General features: G+C 42.9%; 1 protein-coding gene across 2 annotated transcripts in view; it reads right to left on the bottom strand.

Annotated features, from left to right (window-relative positions):
• Window positions 1-9,514: 9,514 nt before the first annotated feature.
• Window positions 9,515-21,690, bottom strand: part of OCEL1 (occludin/ELL domain containing 1) — a 34,280-nt gene continuing 22,104 nt past the window's right edge. For both annotated transcript variants that reach the window (XM_089667479.1, XM_089667487.1), the window contains exons 5-6: window positions 18,297-18,347; window positions 9,515-10,672 (exon numbers count right to left, since the gene is read on the bottom strand). In XM_089667479.1, coding sequence (XP_089523605.1) covers window positions 10,559-10,672; window positions 18,297-18,347 — 165 coding nt within the window. In that variant the 3' untranslated portion in view covers window positions 9,515-10,558. The remainder of the gene's footprint in view (window positions 10,673-18,296; window positions 18,348-21,690) is intronic.

Genomic DNA, 21,690 nt, shown 5'->3' with positions numbered 1-21,690 from the left:
ATCTCCCCAAATTCTTATGTTTAAGTGACCCTGTGCCTGTTAGGGTACAGGGTGTGTAAATGTGAATGTCCCAGTCTTGTGTATAGTGGGTGTTCCTTTGTTCTCGGCCACATGGCTGTCCATTGTTTGTTTGCCATGTGCTACCCCCTATTGTGCTGTGTATTCCTGTCCAGCCAACTATTATGGGATGCATGTGTCCCTGTATTGTCCCTTCCATGTGGTTGCCTATTGTTCTATGCCATGTGCTTCATCCCATTGTTCTGTGTCTTGGTTGGATGGGGAGGGGTGATGAGGTGTTTCCTGCAGCCTCCCACTGATGGGGTGGGCTGTATTTCCTGTTCCTGGTTGTGTTTCCCCGCCCTCTGTATATATCCTGTGTTTTGTGTTAAAATAAATGAAGTTGGCTTCCTGTTTTAAGAAGAGTCGGGTGCTGTCTTTTTCCTGAGGAATTTCAAGGGTGTGGTCCGTGGATGGTGTTCGGACAGGGGAAGCTGCGGTATAACGGAATATACCCAAGTGCGGTCGGGTACCGGTTCCGTTACATTGGTGGCAAGCGGTGGGATTGTGCTTCCAACCTGTAAACACATCCAAACCACCACCGGGATCCAAGAGCAGGAGAGGAGAGACAGATACCACTCGCAGCTATGGAAACAGAGGTTTTATGGCGGATGCAGCAAGTGCTGGCTTATTTAGATGACCCGGTTTCTACATGGGAAGAGCGTGGATGGAGAAATGCATCTGTCCAAAAGCTGGATGAGGGCATGGAAGATGGAGCAGTCGGCGCATCCCTCCAATTACAGATCCCAGGATGTATGGATCTAATGGATTTTTCGCTGGAGGATGTTATGGGTGATGAATCACCTGCAGTCTGGGACATCCACCACCAGGATCCAAGGTTCAGATAGCAGGAGAGGAGAGATACCACCTGCAGCTATGGAAACAGGTCTTATGAAGCTGGCTTCCTGTTTAAAGAAGAGCTGGGTGCTGTCTATTTCCTGAGGGATTTCAAGGGTGTGGTCCGTGGATGGTGTTCGGACAGGGGAAGCTGCGGTATAACGGAATATACCCAAGTGCGGTCGGGTACCGGTTCCATTACACACCCCATTTCGTTTATCGGGCATGCTGGAAAATTTGTGAAAAACAACCTGTTTTCAAAATCATTGGTGGCACCGTCGGATTACACAACGAACAATTTTCAATCGAAAAATCATTCGGAATTCAACCCATGTATGGCATGCTTTACTTCAGTTTGTTCAAGTAGCCTCCCAGGTGGTATTCCCGAGTGTAGCTCGGGTTAAAGTTTCACCACAAGCAGTAACCCCGAGCTACACTTGGGCTTACCATGCGGCGCTGCTCTGGGATATGTTCTTCTCTTACCTTGTCCTTTCACTCCTGCAATATCCCTCCTGCAGTGTCCCTTGTAATGTCCTCCGGTGGATCTGTCTTCTGGGTTCCGTCCCCTGTGACGTCGGGATCTTAGCATGCATTTCTGATGATGAAAAAAGGCTCTGGACAGCATCTGGACATGGAACAGTTTAAACTGCTTTTATGAGAGTTTGCGTTCAGAAGCGTTTTTTAATGTTTTTACAAGCGTTTGAAATACTGGTAAAATCGACTCCTGAACGCAATTTTGGTGCGTTAAAAAAAATACTGTAAACTCAACTGCCTGTTAACGACTGTAAATGACTATGTGTACATGGACACATGGGAAAACATCAGGGGGAGTTCAGGGGCTGGTGAAAAAAATGCAAAAAAGCTCCTAAAGTGAGTTTATCAGCTGCAGTGTGCATGAGCCCTTACTTGCACACTCTAATCAGTGTTCCTGTGTTCTGCTAGTTAGGTCAGCTCAGTATGTTCATCTGCTGCCAGCCTGATAGCTTCCTCTGTTTCCAGAAAGCTTGAGAAGTTTCTGGATGATCGGTGTGGAGCTATGCTGGTGGCAGCATGAATATTAATACAGCCCTGGCCTATCCCGGAGAAAGAGGCTCTGCTTGGTAAGTGTATATATTCAGTGAGCACACTGAATTCTAGTTCTTTCCTTTACAGGATTATTCCAACCTGGAGAAGGCATGCTGCCCTCCCAGACAATGCTGGTTGCCCTAGGCCACATGAGGCCCTAGACCTCATGTGGGTGACCTGAAGGACTGAATGCTGAGACCCATGCTCTGCTAAAGCTGATTGAGGGGCTGTCTACTGAAGATCTGGTCTGGTATCACAGAGGAAGGAATCCAGCTGTCCTTGGACCTTGTGAGTACAGTCATCCCTGAAGGATCTTAGAGACTGCGCGCTACTTAACCCCCTCTGGTGCTAGCGAGCAGGGGTGGACTGACAACTCATGGGGCCCCCGGGAAATAGGGGATCATGGGGCCCCTGTGTCCTTGCCCAAACTTGAAAAAGCCTATGAAAAAAAATACCGGGGGCATCTCATGGGCCCCCTACTGACCCCGCGCCCTCGGGCAGTGCCCGAGCTTCCAAATGGTCAGTCCGCCACTGAAGATTTACCCCCTTTCCTGACCAGGCCATTTTTTGCGTTATGGTGCTGTGTTACTTTAACTATTGAGCTTTCTTTCGGTGGTATCTCCTGTGCGTTTGTTATTTTTTTGTGCTATAAAAAAAGACCGACACTTTTGAGAAAAAAAAACAATATTTTCGACTTTTTGCTATTAAACATGTCCAGTAAAATAATGTTCGAAATCAAATTTAGTCATAAATTTAGGCTAAAATGTATTCTGCTACATGTCTTTGATAAAAAAAAATCCCAATACGTGTAAATTAATTGGTTTACGTGAAAGTTGTAGCGTTTACACATGGCGGTATAGATTCTGGAATTTTTTTTTTTTCACTAGTAATAGTCAACGACTTATAGCGGGACTGTGGCAGACATTCTGACACTGGGGGGGAACTGACTTGGTGTCACTGACATCCCCAATGACACCAATACAGTGATCAGTGCTAAAAAAAAGCACTGTACTAATGGCACTGGGCAGGAAGGGGTTAACATGAGCAGCGATCAAAGAGTTAACTGTGTGCTGGGAGTGTTTTACATAGGGCGCTGTGCACAGCCATCCAAAGCACTGTGCCCGATATGACAGGGAGGAGAACTGTTAGTAATCAAAACAGTTCTCCTCCCCGTCGGAGATCGTTGGAAATAACCAGTGATTGACAGCACGCGTCCCCTACCCGAAAATGCAAAATCACATATATATGATTTTGTGCACTCGTGCTGCCCGGTAGCAGTACTTCTGTTATAGGGCGGCGTAGAAGTGGTTAATCTCCTACTTCATGGGACTCAAGTTTGCTACTGCTACTACTGCTGTCTTAAAGCTGAATTTTACTGTTTGTTTCAACCACAGACTTTGTCAGCGCTAATGGAAAGAATACCTATTGAAGAAACGTGTGAATGAGCCTACAGGTGAAACTCGAAAAATTAGAATATCGTGCAAAGTTAATTTATTTCAGTAATGCAACTTAAAAGGTGAAACTAATATATGAGATAGACTCATTACATGCAAAGCAAGATAGTTCAAGCTGTGATTTGTCATAATTGTGATGATTATGGCTTACAGCTCATGAAAACCCCAAATCCACAATTTCAGAAAATTAGAATATTGTGAAAAGGTGCAATATTCTAGGCTCAAAGTGTCCCACTCTAATCAGCTAATTAAGCCATAACACCTGCAAAGGGTTCCTGAGCCTTTAAATGGTCTCTCAGTCTGGTTCAGTAGGAATCACAATCATGGGAAAGACTGCTGACCTGACAGTTGTGCAGAAAACCATCATTGACACCCTCCATAAGGAGGGAAAGCCTCAAAAGGTAATTGCAAAAGACGTTGGATGTTCCCAAAGTGCTGAATCAAAGCACATTAATAGAAAGTTATGTGGAAGGGAAAAGTGTGGAAGAAAAAGGTGCACAAGCAGCAGGGATGACCACAGCCTGGAGAGGATTACTGAAATAAATGAACTTTTGCACGATATTCTAATTTTTTGAGTTTCACCTGTATGCGCCTGGCTGTGGCTCCTACGGACGTAGAGCTTGACCTATATACATTATCATGGTTGTAAAATAGTAAACTCACTACATTGTACAATGAGATTGTAATAGATGGCTAATTGCACTTCAATTAATCTGCTAAGATTAAATTCTAAACTGGATTTGAAATAATTTAATGTAGCAGTTAGTCACTGACAGATTAAAACTGGCCATTGATGGTTTGTTTGTTATTTCGTTCAACCAGCAGGCTGAAAGAAAAAAAACTGATTCCTTCTTCCACTCAAACATGGAGAAATCCCCATTACCTTCCCCCACCAGGACATTGTATTGTGATGGCGGGACCTACCACTATCAGAACACACTTAGCAGCAGCTGCAAACACTGATCAGCAAAGGTTTTCCAGCTTGTGTATTCAACAGAACAAGGAAGGCCACACATGGATTTAAATTTGGCCGGTTCCTGCTTAAGCGGCTGAATTTTGATTCCTTCATGGACATCTTTACAGTATACTGTAGGTTAAGTGTATTACAATTATAACATTAACAATTAAGTACTGCTATGCGGTGTTCATATAATACATACATGCAATATAAACAAAAACAGAGACCATTTGAATACAAAATACTGAAAACAATTTTATCAAATGGAAGTAATACATTGAAACATGTTTTATATGTTTTTATTGCTTGAAAAGTGCTTTTAAAGGTGAACTTCTGACTAAATGTCTAAAAAAAAGGGAAAAAATGAAAAAAATACTCTTGTAGAGGTTAGAGTAACCTACTGTATTTTTTGCTCTGATGCTATGTTCTCCTCCCTGACACTTTGGACTGTGGATGGTCCCTCAGCATCATCACTTACAATGCAGGACTACACTGTATATGAGGAGGCATGCGTGCAACCATTGCCAGGAGTGCATTATAGAGAGGGTTTCGGGGCACCAGTTGCACAGATGCAGTGTGCCTGTCAGAACAGGGAATAGGATAAGAATTATAACTTATTGCTCCACCCCCAGACCTAATAAGCTTGTTGTGGAATTTTTTTCTTGTGTCTGGAGTTGGCCTTCAAAATACACAATTAATGCACCTCTGTATTCATGGATTCATTTTTAAATGTATTTTTTAAAGCAAGTGTTGTATTTAGCCAAATTTGGTCTCGACATCCATTGTACAGCAGAGCTCAGACTGTTAAAGGGAGGAGCAGTGTAGGCAGCTAATCAGTTGTGCTGTAGTGTAAGGAGCATACTGATAGGAGAAGTCAGCAGATTGACAAAGAGATGAGCTCATCAGTGTGCTGCTTCCCCCTTCAAGATCCAGGCACATAGTGGGAAGGATGCTTGTCCTACTGAAATGCAGAAGAGCTGTGCTGTATGTCAGAGTTTTGTAAATCTCAGAGCTGAGAGGATTATGCAGTTAATGTTCCACTGTTGTTGAGTATTGCAAAAAAAAAAAAAAAAAGAACTTTATGACTGTAATAATAAAGAAAAAGGGAACTATCCAGGTGAGCTCAGAGTTTGAAGGGTTGCAATAATGCTCTATATTGCCAAAAGTATTGGGACGCCTGCCTTTACACACACATGAACTTTAATGGCATCCCAGTCTTAGTCCGTAGGGTTCAATGTTGAGTTGGCCCACCCTTTGCAGCTATAACAGCTTCAACTCTTCTTGGAAGGATGTCCACAAGGTTTAGGAGTGTGTCTATGGGAATGTTTGACCATTCTTTCAAAAGCGCATTTGTGAGGTGTTGGACGAGAAGACCTGGCTCACAGTCTCCATTCTAATTCATCCCAAAGGTGTTCTATCAGATTGAGGTCAGGACTCTGTGCAGGTCAGTCAAGTTCTTCCACCCCAAAACTCGTTCATCCATGTCTTTATGGACCTTGCTTTGTGCACTGGTGCGCAGTCATGTTGGAACAGGAAGGGGCCATCCCCAAACTGTTCCCACAAAGTTGGGAGCATGAAATTGTCCAAAATGTCTTGGTATGCTGACACCTTAAGAGTTCCCTTCACTGGAACTAAGGGGCCAAGCCCAACCCCTGAAAAACAACCCCACACCATAATCCCCTCTCCACCAAACTTTACACTTGGCACAATGCAGTCAGGCAAGTGCCGTTCACCTGGAAACCACCAACCCTGGACACATTCATTGGATTGCCAGACAGAGAAGTGTGATTTGTCACTCCAGAGAACATGTCTTCACTGCTCTAGAGTCCAGTGGTGACGTACTTTACACCGCTGCATCCAACGCTTTGCATTGCACTTGGTGATGTAAGGCTTGGATGCAGCTGCTCGGCCATGGAAACCATGGATTCCATGAGGCTCTCTATGCACCAGGGGCGGACTGACCATTTGAGCACTCGGGCACTGCCCGAGGGCCCGGGATCAGTAGGGGGCCCCATGAGATGCCCCTGGTACCTTTCATTGTCTTTTTCATAGGCTTTTTTGGGTGTGGGCGAGAACACAGGGGCCCCATGATCCCCTATTGCCCGGGGGGCCCCATGAGTTGTCAGTCAGCCCCTGCTACGCACTGTTGTTGTGCTAATCTGAAGGCCACACAAAGTTTGGAGGTCTTTAGCTATGCTTCAGCATGCGCTGACCCCGCTGTCATTTTAAGTGGCCTACCACTTCTTGGCTGAGTTGCTTTTGTTCCCAGTTACTTCCACTTTGCTGTAATACCACTAACAGTTGACTGTGGAATATTTAGTAGGAAGGAGATTTCACGGATGGACTTATTGTACAGATGGCAGCCTATCATGGTACCACGCTTGAATTCACTGTTTGTAGAAGCAGTCTGCATGCCTAGGTACTTGATTTTATACACTTGTGGCCATGGAGGTGATTGGAACACCCGAATCCAATGATTTGGAGGGGTGTCCCAATACTTTTGGCATTATAGTGTATATTAAAGAAGAAATCTCACCACAATTTTCTTATGCACCTCTAGGCCCCCAGGAGACAACGTGAATGAAGCACTTTGTGCTTTTTTGATTTGTGCTGTGGTTAAAAGTGCACCCCCTCCCCCAACCAATCTGCAACCACCCTACTCCAAAGGAGTCAAACACATAACTAGCTTTTGAGTGACAGGGCACACAGAATCAAAGGGATGGTGACACAGTTCACACAGATGGAAATAATGGAAAAGACCTTGCACAGGATGACTGCACAGATGATCTGGTATGAAATGTACCATAGGTGCCCCTTCATTCAACCTATAGAAGATTTTCTTTACTACACAGCATAAGCAGACAGCATAAGCAGACATTGGCCAGACATGATTGTTGAATCACCTCATGAGCCCTGCTGTCAATGCACAGAAAAGCCTAAAGGTTTAGTAACAAGTGTATTTGTACCAGCTACCATATTATGTTGATAATGTGTAAATCAGTGACAACCAGATCAGAACACAAGGTGGCATCTAGTACACAGCGGAGGACTGTGGATAGAATGTTGTGCTGTAGCTGCCCCATGAGAATGTCCATAAATTGGGCTTCAGCCTGGGGTGGAGCTGACATCCAGCACAAACAACCATAAAGTTGTGCTTTTACTGCACAATGCAGCCAGGGTTTAGAACAGGACTAAGTGCTATATGCACTATGTGGACTGGAGGCATAGAAGACAGTTATGATTAGACGTCTTCTTTAACTGTCCATGGAGTAACAAGTTCTTCAGAGAATAGCCATAAATAAATCATGATCTGAAGATATTTACAACATTGCAAATCAATAGGTGGATAAATATAAAAAAGTTACTGTTATGAAATTGTACATGACACTATAAACCAAATTTCTAAAAAAAAAATTTTATATACATAAATACAAAGTAATGTACCAACACATTCTAACTGAGCACTAAGTCCTAAACTATACAGGCAATATCTAACTTCTCAGTGAACTTCAACTTAACCCCATATTGACAGATTTCCTATTTACACCAAACTGAAATGTGTTGCTAATGAGAATTTGTAAGGCCTACTATACACTTGTGGTTGGGGAGGGGGAAGAAAATTGAGTGTTGTCTATAGCAGTAAAAATCCAGCTGGAGTTGTAGTGCAGAGTAGTAAACTTGGGTTAATTCACTAAAGGGATTGAGAATATTTTCATAATAATGTTCAATGAGATTAGAGGATATTGTGAAGCTGTGTTTAAACTAATCATGTTCTAGCAAAAATGTATTTTATTTTTATTTTCTTTGCACATGATTGGCTAAGTTCACCTTATTTACTAACATTCACTTTGCTAAGTAAACAGCCTCTATTTCTTTTGTACAGCCGTTCTCAACTAGGGTTCCTCCAGAAGTTCCTTAAACTGTGGCTGATTGACGTCCCATCTGATGGTGCCTACATTGATCTAGGTCAGCAATGGGCAAACTACGGACCTTTTAATCCGGCCCGCAGGGCGTGCTAAAAAAGAACACAGCCAGGGCAGGCAAACATTGGCTGTCAGGATGTGTGTAGGTGGGGCAGCGTGACGAACGTGAAGGGAGCTAGGCTCCTCTCACAGTCCGCCCTGAAGACCGGAACGGCGCGGGAACACGGCGAGAGGAACGCGTGGAGCAAAGGTAAGTGAATTGACACAGGGGGGACTTGGCTTACTACTTAGGGGGGAATAGTACTGTGGGGGATGAATTAATATGGGGAATGAATTACTATAGGGGGGATGAATTACTATAGGGGGGATGAATTACTATATGGGGGATGAATTACTATGGGGGATGAATTACTATATGGGGGATGAATTACTATGGGGGATGAATTACTATATGGGGGATGAATTACTATATGGGGGATGAATTACTATGGGGGATGAATTACTATATGGGGGATGAATTACTATGGGGGATGAATTACTATGGGGGATGAATTACTATATGGGGGATGAATTACTATGGGGGATGAATTACTATATGGGGGATTAATTACTATGGGGGATGAATTACTATGGGGGATGAATTACTATATGTGGATGAATTACTATGGGGGATGAATTACTATATGGGGGATGAATTACTATGGGGGATGAATTACTATATGGGGGATGAATTACTATATGGGGGATGAATTACTATGGGGGATGAATTACTATATGGGGGATGAATTACTATATGGGGGGTGAATTACTATATGGGGGATGAATTACTATGGGGGATGAATTACTATGGGGGATGAATTACTATATGGGGGATGAATTACTATGGGGGATGAATTACTATGGGGGATGAATTACTATCTACTCTTGGTCCGGCCCCCGGGTCCAATATATGAACCCATTGCGGCCCTCAAGTCAAAAAGTTTGCCCACCCCTGATCTAGGTCCAGTACCACTTGGCAGAGCCAGCAGCATGCCACCAATGATCTTTTTAGCAGTTTTTAACCACTTGCTCTCCAGAGGATTTACCCCCCTGCCTGACCAGGCCGTTTTTTGCGATACGGCGCTCCATTACTTTAACTGACAATTGCAGTCAAGCAACGCAGTACATAAATTAAATTTATGTCTTTTTTTCCCCATAAATAGAGCTTTCTTTCAGTGGTATTTGATCACCTCTTTTTATTTTTTGCGCTATAAACAAAAAAAGACCAACAATTTTGAACAATATTTTTAACTTTTTGCTATAAAACATATCCAGTAAAGATCCCAATACATGTAAATTAATTAATTAATTAATGTGAAAGTTATAGTGTCTACAAATGGCGGTATATATCCTGGAATTTTTATTTTTACTGTTTTTATACTAGTGATGGCGGCGATCAGCGACTTATAGTGGGACTGCGGCAGGAATTCTGACACTGGGTGGGAACTGACTAACTGCCACTGACATCCCAATGACACTAATACAGTAATCAGTGCTAATAAAAAGCACTGACACTGTACTAATGACACTGGGCAGGAAGGGGTTAACATCTGGGGCGATCAAAGGGTTAACTGTGTGCTGTTTAACATAATATGCTGTGTTTTACTTGGGAAGCATGCTGCTGTGTATTTCTCTGCAGTGCAGGGAAAGACAAAGCAGCATGTCCTTGCTGGCAGGAGAGAGATCTGTGTTGTTTACACACAGCTCTCTCCCCTGTCAGCTTTACTCTGCTATCGCCGGGTGTCGACAATGAATCTCCGGCTGGGACCCGGTGATTGACATCCATAGCTGCCAATGGTGGCACAGGTAGGGCGGCACGCGTGTGCCCCCTACCCAGAGATGCAAATCACGTACAAATAAGTGCTTTTGCGCAGCCCTGCTGCCCTGTATCAGTAGTTCTACTTTAGGGCAGCTGGAAAGTGGTTAGGAATGGTGGTTTTCCTACTGACCACCAATGTAAGGGTCATTCTTTTCTCTGACCCTGTTTAATTAAATTTAGCTGAGGTTCCTTCAAGACCTGAAAATTATTTAAAGGGTTCCTCTGGGGTAAAAAGATTTAAAAAGGGTTGGTTTAGTAAAGTAACCCCTCAATGTCTTTCTCCCCCCATCCCCCTCACTATCTTCAAATTTGGCCTGAAGTTCTGGACGAACTTTGGTATTTGGCTTAAATATATAATATCTTAAATGCATTGTTCTCAGTGGTTTGTGTGGACATGTGTCATATTTCAGAAATATACAGATCCTTCACGCTGATCATAGACTTGGATCTGATTCTTGATATGGCTTAATTTCTCCTTTAAATAGGCACAGCGCTCCCGTTTCTCTATGAATGCAGGATCCTGAGGAAAAGAAAAAACAATAGGGGGTAATTATAGAACCATGGCACATCAGGCTCCTAACCTGGATAATCAGCTGACCAAACTCTCCTAGGAATGTTTCAATACACCAAACTTCACTGTTCAGTTCTTTAGATCATTCTAGCATTAGTAACACTTGAAGGAACTAATTATTTCATTTGTTTTCCCAAATACTTCACACTCCTAGATTGTAAGCTCTAATGAGTAGGGCCCTCAGTGTCCTCTTGTACCAAATTGTATTGTAACCGTAATGTCTACCTTCATTTTGTAAAGTGCTGCACAAACTGTTGGTGATATATAAATCCTGTATTATAATAATAATAATAATATACTGTGCTTCAATTTCCTTGATGTTTCTTTGCAGATTTTATGATTACAAAACGGAGTTAAAAATGAAAGTGTATCTATAGACCAAAGTATTTTTTTGGATAGAATGGTGAGGTTCTAGAACTCCAAGTGTTGCGTGGAATGTAGAGGTATTAGAACTCCTGTCAGGTGTTTTTTTATGTGTCTTTGCTAGGGGTATTCTCCCTCCCATTTGATACTGACTCCAAAAGTTATCAGAAAATGCAAAAATCTGAGTTGCCATCAGAATAGAGGGGCAATTTCCCAATTGGGGACACTTTTTGTGGTGCTAGCTGTCAGTGGTGCTAGTGAAGACTTCTCTCATATCAGGGAGATATCATCTCACTTCCTGTTGTGTCTACAGGACAGGAATTAAAGGGAAATCTTCCCAATTGGACACAATATGCAAAAAGTGACTATAGTGTTAACAATTCCTTAGTCTAAAATAAAAAGAGCTTAACTTTGGAGTACCAGCACGAGAACGGGAAGACCCAGAGAAGCCTGCAGAAACTGATCTAGTTAAAAGAGAATCTAAAAAATAAGTTACATTGGCCTGACAATAGTGGAAAAGGTGATTTATCTATCTTTATTTTTTTTCCATTATTTAGTCATCTATCACCAAATACAGAAATAATTTTCATGGCTTTGGTATTAATTTTAGTTCATTTTTGACAAGAGAAGCTGTGCAATTAGTCAAACATTGTCTTCCCCACTGAAGCCTTAAATTTGGTGCCTGCATTCAAGAGAGGAGCCCAAAGTGAAGGGTTCTCTATGATAGTCAAGTGCAATGTAGTTTAAACTTTTCCATTTTGAAGGTATAAACCACAAGAGATCATACTATGTAGAAGAAGTGATTGAGGATGGATAAAGGTAAAAATAGCATAGTTTAAAACAAAGGGTGGTGACTGAAGTTGGGTTAGGGTGAGGAACCTTAATGCTGGAGGAAGCACATTTTGTAGAAATATAGATGAGTAACACCAGAAAAAGACCAAGTAGCACACAGAATTTGCCTTCATTTTTCTTGACTATGGGTTTTATATTTTTTTCTGTTTTTTTTTGTAAATAAGCCTATGTTTATTCCAATCATTTCCTCATTACATTTTTAATTTCGCATTAAATTCACTTTCTGTTGTTTGACACACTACTATGAATGAGCAAATGTGTTTGGGTTCAGTTTGTGGAGCCCAGTGTCCGAACTAAAGGCTTTGCAACACTGAATTGTCCTAAACATTTAATACAATTCAAAACAAAGTGCACAGCCCAACATTACCTGAACCATCTACCATCCCCATTTCCCTAATTATTTCCACAAAAAGAAAAATATAGACTTCAGGTATGCACTTGGTAGAAATTGGCTAACATCAGCAGAGTATGCAATGCATGCACAATGGGCACAAAAAAATGCTTTTACAGGTGATTGGTATTTTTTTCTGCCTGTAAAGCCACCTCTGTGTTAGCCTATGTATTAGGGTTGCCACCTCATCCCTTTAAAACCAAACACATATTACCGTATTTTTCGCTCCATGAGACGCATCTTTTTTCCCCAAATTAAGGGGGGGAAATGTCTGTGCAACTTATGCAGTGAATATGGAGCGGGCAGCCCTGTATTCCCGCCGCCGCGTTGTTTGAATACCGGGCTGGCCGCTCGGCTGTACTGTGAAAAAGAACCCGCTCCTCCGTCCCACCTGTTCCTCAGTCCAGCGATGTCCTGCTTTCATTGGCCGTCTTCTCTCCCTCACGCCGGCATCTTCAGTGTGGGCACCCGGCTGTGACAGCTTGCGGCTTCACAGCCGGGTGCTCACTGCGCATGTGTAAGAAGTGCTGCGCTTTGTGAATGGCCCCGTAATCTTGTGGGACCTGTCACATGTGCCACAAGATTACGGGGAGGGAGGGGGAAGGACAACTCTGCGGAAGTGGGAGCGGGTACCTGTCAAATTCAGGTACTCGCCACTCCCCCTCCCCAATGGTCCGCAGTCTCTGGTCATCTCCTGTACTACGTCCGCAGTCTCTGGTCATCTCCTGTTCTATGAAGTCCGGTCATCTCCTGCACTGTGTTCGCAGTCTCTGGTCATCTCCTGCACTGTGTCCGCAGTCTCTGGTCAACTCCTGTACTACGTCCGCAGTCTCTGGTCATCTCCTGCACTGTGTCCGCAGTCTCTGGTCATCTCCTGCACTGTGTCCGCAGTCTCTGGTCATCTCCTGCACTGTGTCCGCAGTCTCTGGTCATCTCCTGCACTGTGCCCGCAGTCTCTGGTCAACTCCTGTACTACGTCCGCAGTCTCTGGTCATCTCCTGTACTACGTCGGCAGTCTCTGGTCATCTCCTGTACTATGTCTGCAGTCTCTGGTCATCTCCTGCACTATGTCCGCAGTCTCTGGTCATCTCCTGTACTATGTCTGCAGTCTCTGGTCATCTCCTGTACTATATCCACAGTCTGGTCATCTCCTGCACTATGTCCGCAGTCTCTGGTCATCTCCTGTACTATGTCCGCAGTCTCTGGTCATCTCCTGTACTATATCCGCAGTCTCTGGTCATCTCCTGTACTACGTCCGCAGTCTTTGGTCATCTCCTGCACTACATCCACAGTCTCTGGTCATCTCCTGTACTACGTCTGCAGTCTCTGGTCATCTCCTGCCCTATGTCCGCAGTCTCTGGTCATCTCCTATACTATATCCGCAGTCTCTGGTCATCTTCTGTACTATGTCTGCAGTCTCTGGTCATCTCCTGTACTATATCCGCAGTCTCTGGTCATCTCCTGTATTGTGTCCGCAGTCTCTGGTCATCTCCTGTACTATATCCGCAGTCTCTGGCCATCTCCTGTACTGTGTCCGCAGTCTCTTGTCATCTCCTGTACTGTGTCCGCAGTCTCTGGTCATCTCCTGCACTATATCTGCAGTCTCTGGCCATCTCCTGTACTGTGTCCGCAGTCTCTGTCATGTCCTGTACTATGTCTGCAGTCTCTTGTCATCTCCTGTACTGTGTCCGCAGTCTCTGGTCATCTCCTGTAGTATGTCCGCAGTCTCTGGTCATCTCCTGTACTATGTCTGCAGTCTCTGGTGATCTCCTGTACTATGTCTGCAGTCTCTGGTCATCTCCTGTACTATATCTACAGTCTCTGGCCATCTCCTGTACTATGTCCGCAGTCATCTCCTGTAGTATGTCTGCAGTCTCTGGCCATCTCCTGTAATATGTCCGCAGTCTCTGGTCATCTCCTGTAGTATGTCCGCAGTCTCTTGTCATCTCCTGTACTATGTCTGCAGTCTCTGGTCATCTCCTGTACTATGTCTGCAGTCTCTGGTCATCTCCTGTACTATATCCGCAGTCTCTGGTCATCTCCTGTATTGTGTCCGCAGTCTCTGGTCATCTCCTGTACTATATCCGCAGTCTCTGGCCATCTCCTGTACTGTGTCCGCAGTCTCTTGTCATCTCCTGTACTGTGTCCGCAGTCTCTGGTCATCTCCTGCACTATATCTGCAGTCTCTGGCCATCTCCTGTACTGTGTCCGCAGTCTCTGTCATGTCCTGTACTATGTCTGCAGTCTCTTGTCATCTCCTGTACTGTGTCCGCAGTCTCTGGTCATCTCCTGTAGTATGTCCGCAGTCTCTGGTCATCTCCTGTACTATGTCTGCAGTCTCTGGTGATCTCCTGTACTATGTCTGCAGTCTCTGGTCATCTCCTGTACTATATCTACAGTCTCTGGCCATCTCCTGTACTATGTCCGCAGTCATCTCCTGTAGTATGTCTGCAGTCTCTGGCCATCTCCTGTAATATGTCCGCAGTCTCTGGTCATCTCCTGTAGTATGTCCGCAGTCTCTTGTCATCTCCTGTACTATGTCTGCAGTCTCTGGTCATCTCCTGTAGTATGTCTGCAGTCTCTGGTCATCTCCTGTAGTATGTCTGCAGTCTCTGGTCATTTCCTGTACTATGTCTGTAGTTCATTGGTTCAGATTTTTTTTTCTTGTTTTCTAAAATTTAGGTGCGTCTTATGGAGCGAAAAATTACACAGGCTCTGTGGCTGATTAAGGTGGTAATTAAATGTACTTAGTGCCATATCTGCATTGAATTAGACTATAAAAATACGCTTTCACAGTGCGATTTCTGCTGCGACAGGTGCGAGCTGAATGTGATTTCTGAGGGGACTAGGCATAGCAGGAGATGAAATTCGCACCACACCCGCACTAAACTCACAGAGGACTCCTTTTTGGACCGTATCAAATTTGCACCGCATATACAGTATGTGAACAGCCTGCATTGGAAATAATGCTTTTGTAGATCACATGTGAACCTATGCTTTTTGGATCGCATCTGATCTGCATAGAATTCGCATCAGTGTTAGCCGGCACTAAAGCAACTGTAATAATCATCATCATTGTCATTAATTAGCTGTTTACCATACCGGCACTTGAGTCCGATATACAAAATGTATCAAACTTTTCCCAACACAAGCTATGGGCACAGGTGTCAGTACTCATGTGAGGGTTCAAAATATAAACATTCTGCATGAAAAAAAACACATATTTAAATACCCAGATATAGGAAATATGTACAATACTGTATATGCACTTGGAAAAACCAATAAATTTTTTTTTTAATTATTGTTAACAATGTTTCTACCCATTCTCTTCTCTATCCATTCGTAAGTAAGATTAATACTCTTTATTAATAAGATTTTATACAAATCCAAAATGAAATCATAGAATATATGTGCAGAATTATTCACATAATATTAATCACATCTTGTCACCAAATAGTGCATCATATAAAATCCTTAAAGTTGTTGTAAAGGCTCAAGGTTTTTTACCTTCATGCATTCTATGCATGAAGATAAAAAACCTGTGTGCAGCTCCCCCCTCAGCCCCTCCAATATTTACCTGAGCCCCATTGTGATCCAGTGATGTCATGAGAGCCTTGGCTCTGAGAAAGAAACGGGAGTCATTGGCTGTCAATCACAGGCAATGAGCCAATGAGATAGAGGGGGTGGGGCCCAAACCTGCAGCTCTGTGTGAGAATGAACACGCAGAGCAGCAGCTCGGGAGTGAGCCTGCTTTGGCGCCCCCATATCAAGCTGCTTGCCCTGGGTGCTCTAGGCAGGAGGGAGGGGCCAAGAATGCTGGCAGGGGACCCGAGAAAGAGGAGGATCGGGGTCAAAGCAAGTAAGTATAACATGTTTGTTATTTAAAAACAAGATTGCCTTTAATATCACTTTTAAGCTCGGTTCACACTGCCGCAACTTGGGATCTGACTTGAGAGACTCAAGTCGCATGACATGTGTAATCCCATGTTAGTTAATGAGAGCTGTCTTAATTAGCACTAATGAAGTCGCTCTGAATTTAGAAAAGGTTCCTGTAATACTTCAAGGTGACTTCTATCAGACTTGTGCCCATAGACTTTAATGGATGCCGCCTCCAAGTCGGATCCTCATCTATATTGATGTGATTTGGATCCGACAGTAAAGAAAGATTACCCAGGCATTCCCTGAAAGTTGCTTCAAAGTTGCTTCAGAGTTGTTTCAGAGTTGCTTCAAAGTCGCTTCAAAGTAGTACTGAAGTCACCTGGCAAAGTCGCACTGTGAGTCTCGTGACTTTCAGGTTGCAGTAGTGTGAACCAAGAGTAAAGGCAGAAGACTTAAAACAAAATAATATGTATAAATTGGCAGAGAAAGAAAAATAGAAAAGGAGGGGAAAGAAAGTAGAGGAGGAGATAAGTGAGAGGCAGGGGGAAAGGAAAAAAAAATTAAAAGAAAAAGAAAGGAAGAAGAGTGAATTGGGGTGGGGGTTTGGGGTGGGGAGAAGAACAGAGAAAAGGGGGTAGGAAAGAGGGAAAATAAACAGCAACAAATAAGCCATAGGCCCTTCCTCTATCTGGGCAAGAAAGAAGTTACAGAGACAATAATTTATTATATATTTAAAATTTGTTTAATACTTTTAATTTACATTTTTAACTGATTTTATTCATAAGGTCATCCATTTCCTGCTGGATCAAACACGGGCAGGCAGGGCAATGCAAATTGCATAATACCTTTAGAAAAAGGATGTGCTAGGCCTAGACCCCACCTTGTTCCTATGCAAAAAATACAAAAAATGGGTTTCTTGCTAGATGAGGCCACCTGTTCAGATACTGGCCTTGCAGATGTGTTAACTACAAGGAATCCCATCTTGTAGGTGAGAGTAGAGAGAGAGGAATATGTCTAAACGTAAAGAGGGCAGAGAGAACCAGATTAGGTCTTCTTGGTTCACAATATTGTGAGCCGTGCGGCCGCCTGTTGCTCGGGAATTTATTTGAAATGACAAAAATGTATACTCACAAACCAATATTCATAAAACAAGCTGAAAACCAGTGTGACGGTCCAACAATGAGGTAATCTGACAGCTGGGTGTACTGACGTGTTTCGGGAGATGTACTCTGAAGTAGGGAATCTTGGTTTGTGAGTATACATTGTTGTTATTTTAAAAAAATTCCTTTTTATCACGGTAATGGATGAGGAGAGCGCGCCCCTTCTTTGCTTTCTTCCAATAGCTGATGTTAGATTTAAAGGAAATTGTACAATCAGAAAGTACAGAAAGTAGGTGGAAAATGGTATAGTAATGAGGAAGGAGTGGTCCACAGTGGTGAACACATCCTATCACGTCCTCTTCTACGATGCAACCAGGAAGTAAATGGTGATGGGAGATGAGCTGCAGACAGGTGCAGACTGGCAACTCATGGGGCCCCCGGGCAATAGGGGATCATGGGGCCCCTGTGTCCTTGCCCACACTCAAAGCACACCCAAAAAAGCCTATAAAAGGTACCAAGGGTACTTCATGGGGCCCCCTCTGACCCCGGACCCTCGTGCAGTGCCCGAGTGCTCAAATGGTCAGTCCGCCCCTGGCTATAGAATATGAATGCTGGGGAGATAATGTACAGGAAGTGATGGAATCTGGAAACCATTTTAAAAAGCCACATAGACAGCCAAGATTTCAAAGCCTTCTGAAGGTAAGTGAGAGAAAGGCTCAATGGGATACCTGGGCCAGAAATAACAAGAGAAAATGCTTCTATTTATTATGAAATTGTGAAATTGTGAAAAAATGAAATTCTGCCCAAAAAGGTGAACCTAGCCTTTAATCAAGGAGCAAGAGGCTTCAGGTTTCCGTTATTTACTGAAAATAATAATGCTGTTGGCAATGTGGACATGTAAAGTATGCATAGTATTAAGTCCAGTACAACCACAACTCTTAAATTAGACAAGGTCCAAACTATAAAAAATACTTGTGCATGTACTTACATTTTTTTTCTTCTCATATTTTTCAGCGATGACTTTTATCCTATCTGGTGCCTATAACATTGAAAAAAGACACTGCTAAAAATGAAATAAATCAGATATAGCCTTTATATTAGGAAACATTTATACCACTAAGGTTCACTGGAGTGCCTTTCAAGCATGCCTGTTAACATGCATTTATTATTATTATTATACATAATTTATATAGCGCCAACAGTTTGCTTAGTGCTTTACAATATAAGGGAGACAATACAGCAACAATACAGTTCAATACAAGAGGGTTAGGAGGGCCCTGATCCTGGGAGCTTACAGGTAGCCCATTCATTTGGAGGGACTGCTTAATTCTCCACAATGGACTTTAAATCAGACCAGCACCATTTTGTGTACCTCTGTGCAAAAAAAAGCATGGTGGTGTGATTTATCACACATTGCAGTGTACATGGATTGGGAAGGTGCATTGGGATACCATCCACAATGAGTGGCACTGCAGCACACCAAGCTATTCACAATGAATGGCACTGCAGCACACCAAGCTATTCACAATGAATGGCACTGCAGTGCACTGATTTGAACAGGTCTGTTAGAAATGCAAAGAAATTTGTTTTTTGTTTGTCATTTAAAAATTAAGGTGTCTCATATCACAGTCTTTCATACAACTCTTAAAGATTTTTTGGCTGTACTTCTCCTGTGGATCACAGGAGTGCAGTTCATTCTCCACTCCTGTGACCCATTTTCAGCTGACAGCGGACTGAAGGGAAGGGCCCCTTTGACCCCCCAGGCTGGGCCCTTCCCTTCGAGCCCAGTGGCGGAACGCCAGGGCTCGGTCACAAGTGCGACCTTTGTGACCCTTGTAGTTCAGTCACTGGTGTCAGTATTTTTTATTTATTTTTTTTTTAAATATGATTTTTTTACAGTTGGGGGCCTAGGTGAGGTATCAGGAGTCTCAAATTGAAGGAGGGAAGGAAATTAAAAAAAGGAAAGAAAGGAAAGAACAAAGAAAAGATAAAAGAAAGGAAAGAAAGAAAAGAAAGGAAACGAAAGAAAAGAAAAGAAGGAAGGAGGAAAAGAAGGGAATGAAGAAAGAAAAGAAGAAAGGAAGGAAGGAAGGAGTCCCTCTTACATTACAGAACTCACTGTGAGGCAGGAGAAAAGGGAGGGTGGAGACTTCACTCACAGTGAATCAGCAGACTGCTCCTTTCCTTTTCTGCCTGGGCTTCAAACTTCTTGCCCACATAGTGTGAACGGGGCCATCACTCAGCCGTTCCAGGCTGGGGAAAGATCCTGACTTCAAAGTTCACTCCGCTCCACTCCAGAGTCTGAAGCAGCACATCTGAGCCTTTCAGCGGAGCGCTGAGAGGCCGAGACAGCTGCTTCCTCCCCTTTCACAGCCTAGCGCTCCAGTGAGCGCTGGGGTGGCTGGGTAGACAGTGGTGACTGACAGTCACCGCTCTTTGATCAGAGCGAAGAGAACTCAGCGATCGGCGGTCATGTGATTACTGAGTTCTCACCCTTAGAGATGCTGCATCCACCAAGGTAAGTATAAATAAGGAAAAAAAGCTCTACTTCTCTTTTAATACAGATATTTTATCTTTTTTTTATTTTTAAACAAATTATGCAAGTTTTACTAAAAATAAAATTAGGACCACTGACAATCATTGAGATTGTCATCTGAAGCGTGGGAAAATTAATTGCATCTCTGTTGTGAATATTAAGTACTGAAATCTCAAGCTTCTTTTTCTCAGGAAACACGGACCTAAATTGTACCTAGGAAGGAGCTCAAGGTTCGTTCCAAACTCAGGTTTGGACCAAATATTGGCTGTGCAGGCATTTTTGGTCATTCAGCAGGAATTTCTACCACTGCTATCTATGACAGCTTCCTCAATGGTTGCTAAGGAAGAAACTGGTGCAGGCTCCTGCCGCATCCTTAGCATGCTATGTCACCCAGCTTCATTCTTTTACTGGCCAGAGACCCCTGACCATGTAAACAAATGTGCGGGGGGAGCATGACATCACTGACAAAATAAGGTCATATGGCCAAATCTGGGCAATGAAATTGACCAAATATTTGAATGGCCATTAATACATCATACAGGAGATCAGCCCATTTGTTTACTTTTTGTAGCAGGGCCCCTGGAGATGTCATTTGCGTTGAGTCAGCAATAGGACTGGACATGTCTATCAATTTTTTTTTCTTTTGATGGGGGAGGGCGTCATTCATCCTGATTGACATGGATGTACCTGTCTTTTGTTTTTTTTTATAGTCAAAAACTGTGTAGGTGTCTAGGTGTCTTTATGTACTGGTTACTTTTTTGTGTCAATGAGTAGGAGTACCCCTAACCTATTACATGGGTGTACATAATCTGGAGGCCCACTTAATATTATTGCAAGAGGCAAAACATAAGAGAATGTGCATATATTGCAAAGATGTACTAAATGTGTTATTTCTTATTTTGTCCAGACCTAGGACAACAGCAACAGGCCATAAATGCATACATTGTTATTCAGCAGTATTAATAACCACCTAAAGAAGGACCAATAGACACTATATTGCTCATTTGATATTCCATTATCACCCCTGACTGCTCATGTGTTCATACTCAGACATGACCCTGTATTGACATTTAAAGCGGAACTTTACTCTCTCAACCAACATTGTCTATTTGTAATCCTTATGCAGCTAGCATTAATAAATAGATAGGAAAGTATATTATATTTACTTGTTTTAAACTTTTTTTTTCATTTCTTCAGTTACTTTCTGGTTTCCATGCCTAGCAATTTATGCCATACATCTCAGGAGTCTTCAGGAGGGGCAGAGGGGTTTTCTCAGCTAAGCACACCCTCCTGCCTGTATGCGTGAGTTAAGGACAGATGGATTCCACAAAGTAAATGCTACATAAATCATCTACCCTTACTCAAGATGGCCACAGCCAGAAATGCTAGGTGGGTGTTTTTCAAAGTTATTTCTCAGAAAAATAAAGCATGGAGACAAAATGGATGCATGGAAAGATGTTTGAGTTTTCTTTTTGAATATTAAAAATGAATTAAATAGTGTTTTTGATTTGTGGTGTTCAAATGCAGTGTAGTTCCGCTTTAACCTATAACATAAGCTGATCTTTCTCTTTTATATGAGATAGTCATCAGAAAATTTGGGTAGCTGGGCTCATGGACTCTGCTGGAGGTTTCTATCAGAACACAACATGTAGTTTAATATTAGCACCTACAAAATATATATTGGGAATTAAAATGGATTATGCAAGAACAAATTTTAGTGCTGCATGAGAATGGTTCTCAAACACAAAGTGGTAAACAGTTCAATTTACCTCCTTAGCTATTTGACAAATAGGGAGAATAGAAAAGGGGCGATTATATAAATTATATAAGGTATATGAGGGGGTTC

The sequence above is a fragment of the Staurois parvus genome, unplaced genomic scaffold (genome assembly GCF_062004578.1).
Source record: "Staurois parvus isolate SC_StPar_1 unplaced genomic scaffold, SC_StPar_1.0 ptg000053l, whole genome shotgun sequence".
NCBI classification, from domain to species: domain Eukaryota; kingdom Metazoa; phylum Chordata; class Amphibia; order Anura; family Ranidae; genus Staurois; species Staurois parvus.
This window is presented reverse-complemented; position numbering and strand designations above follow the sequence as displayed.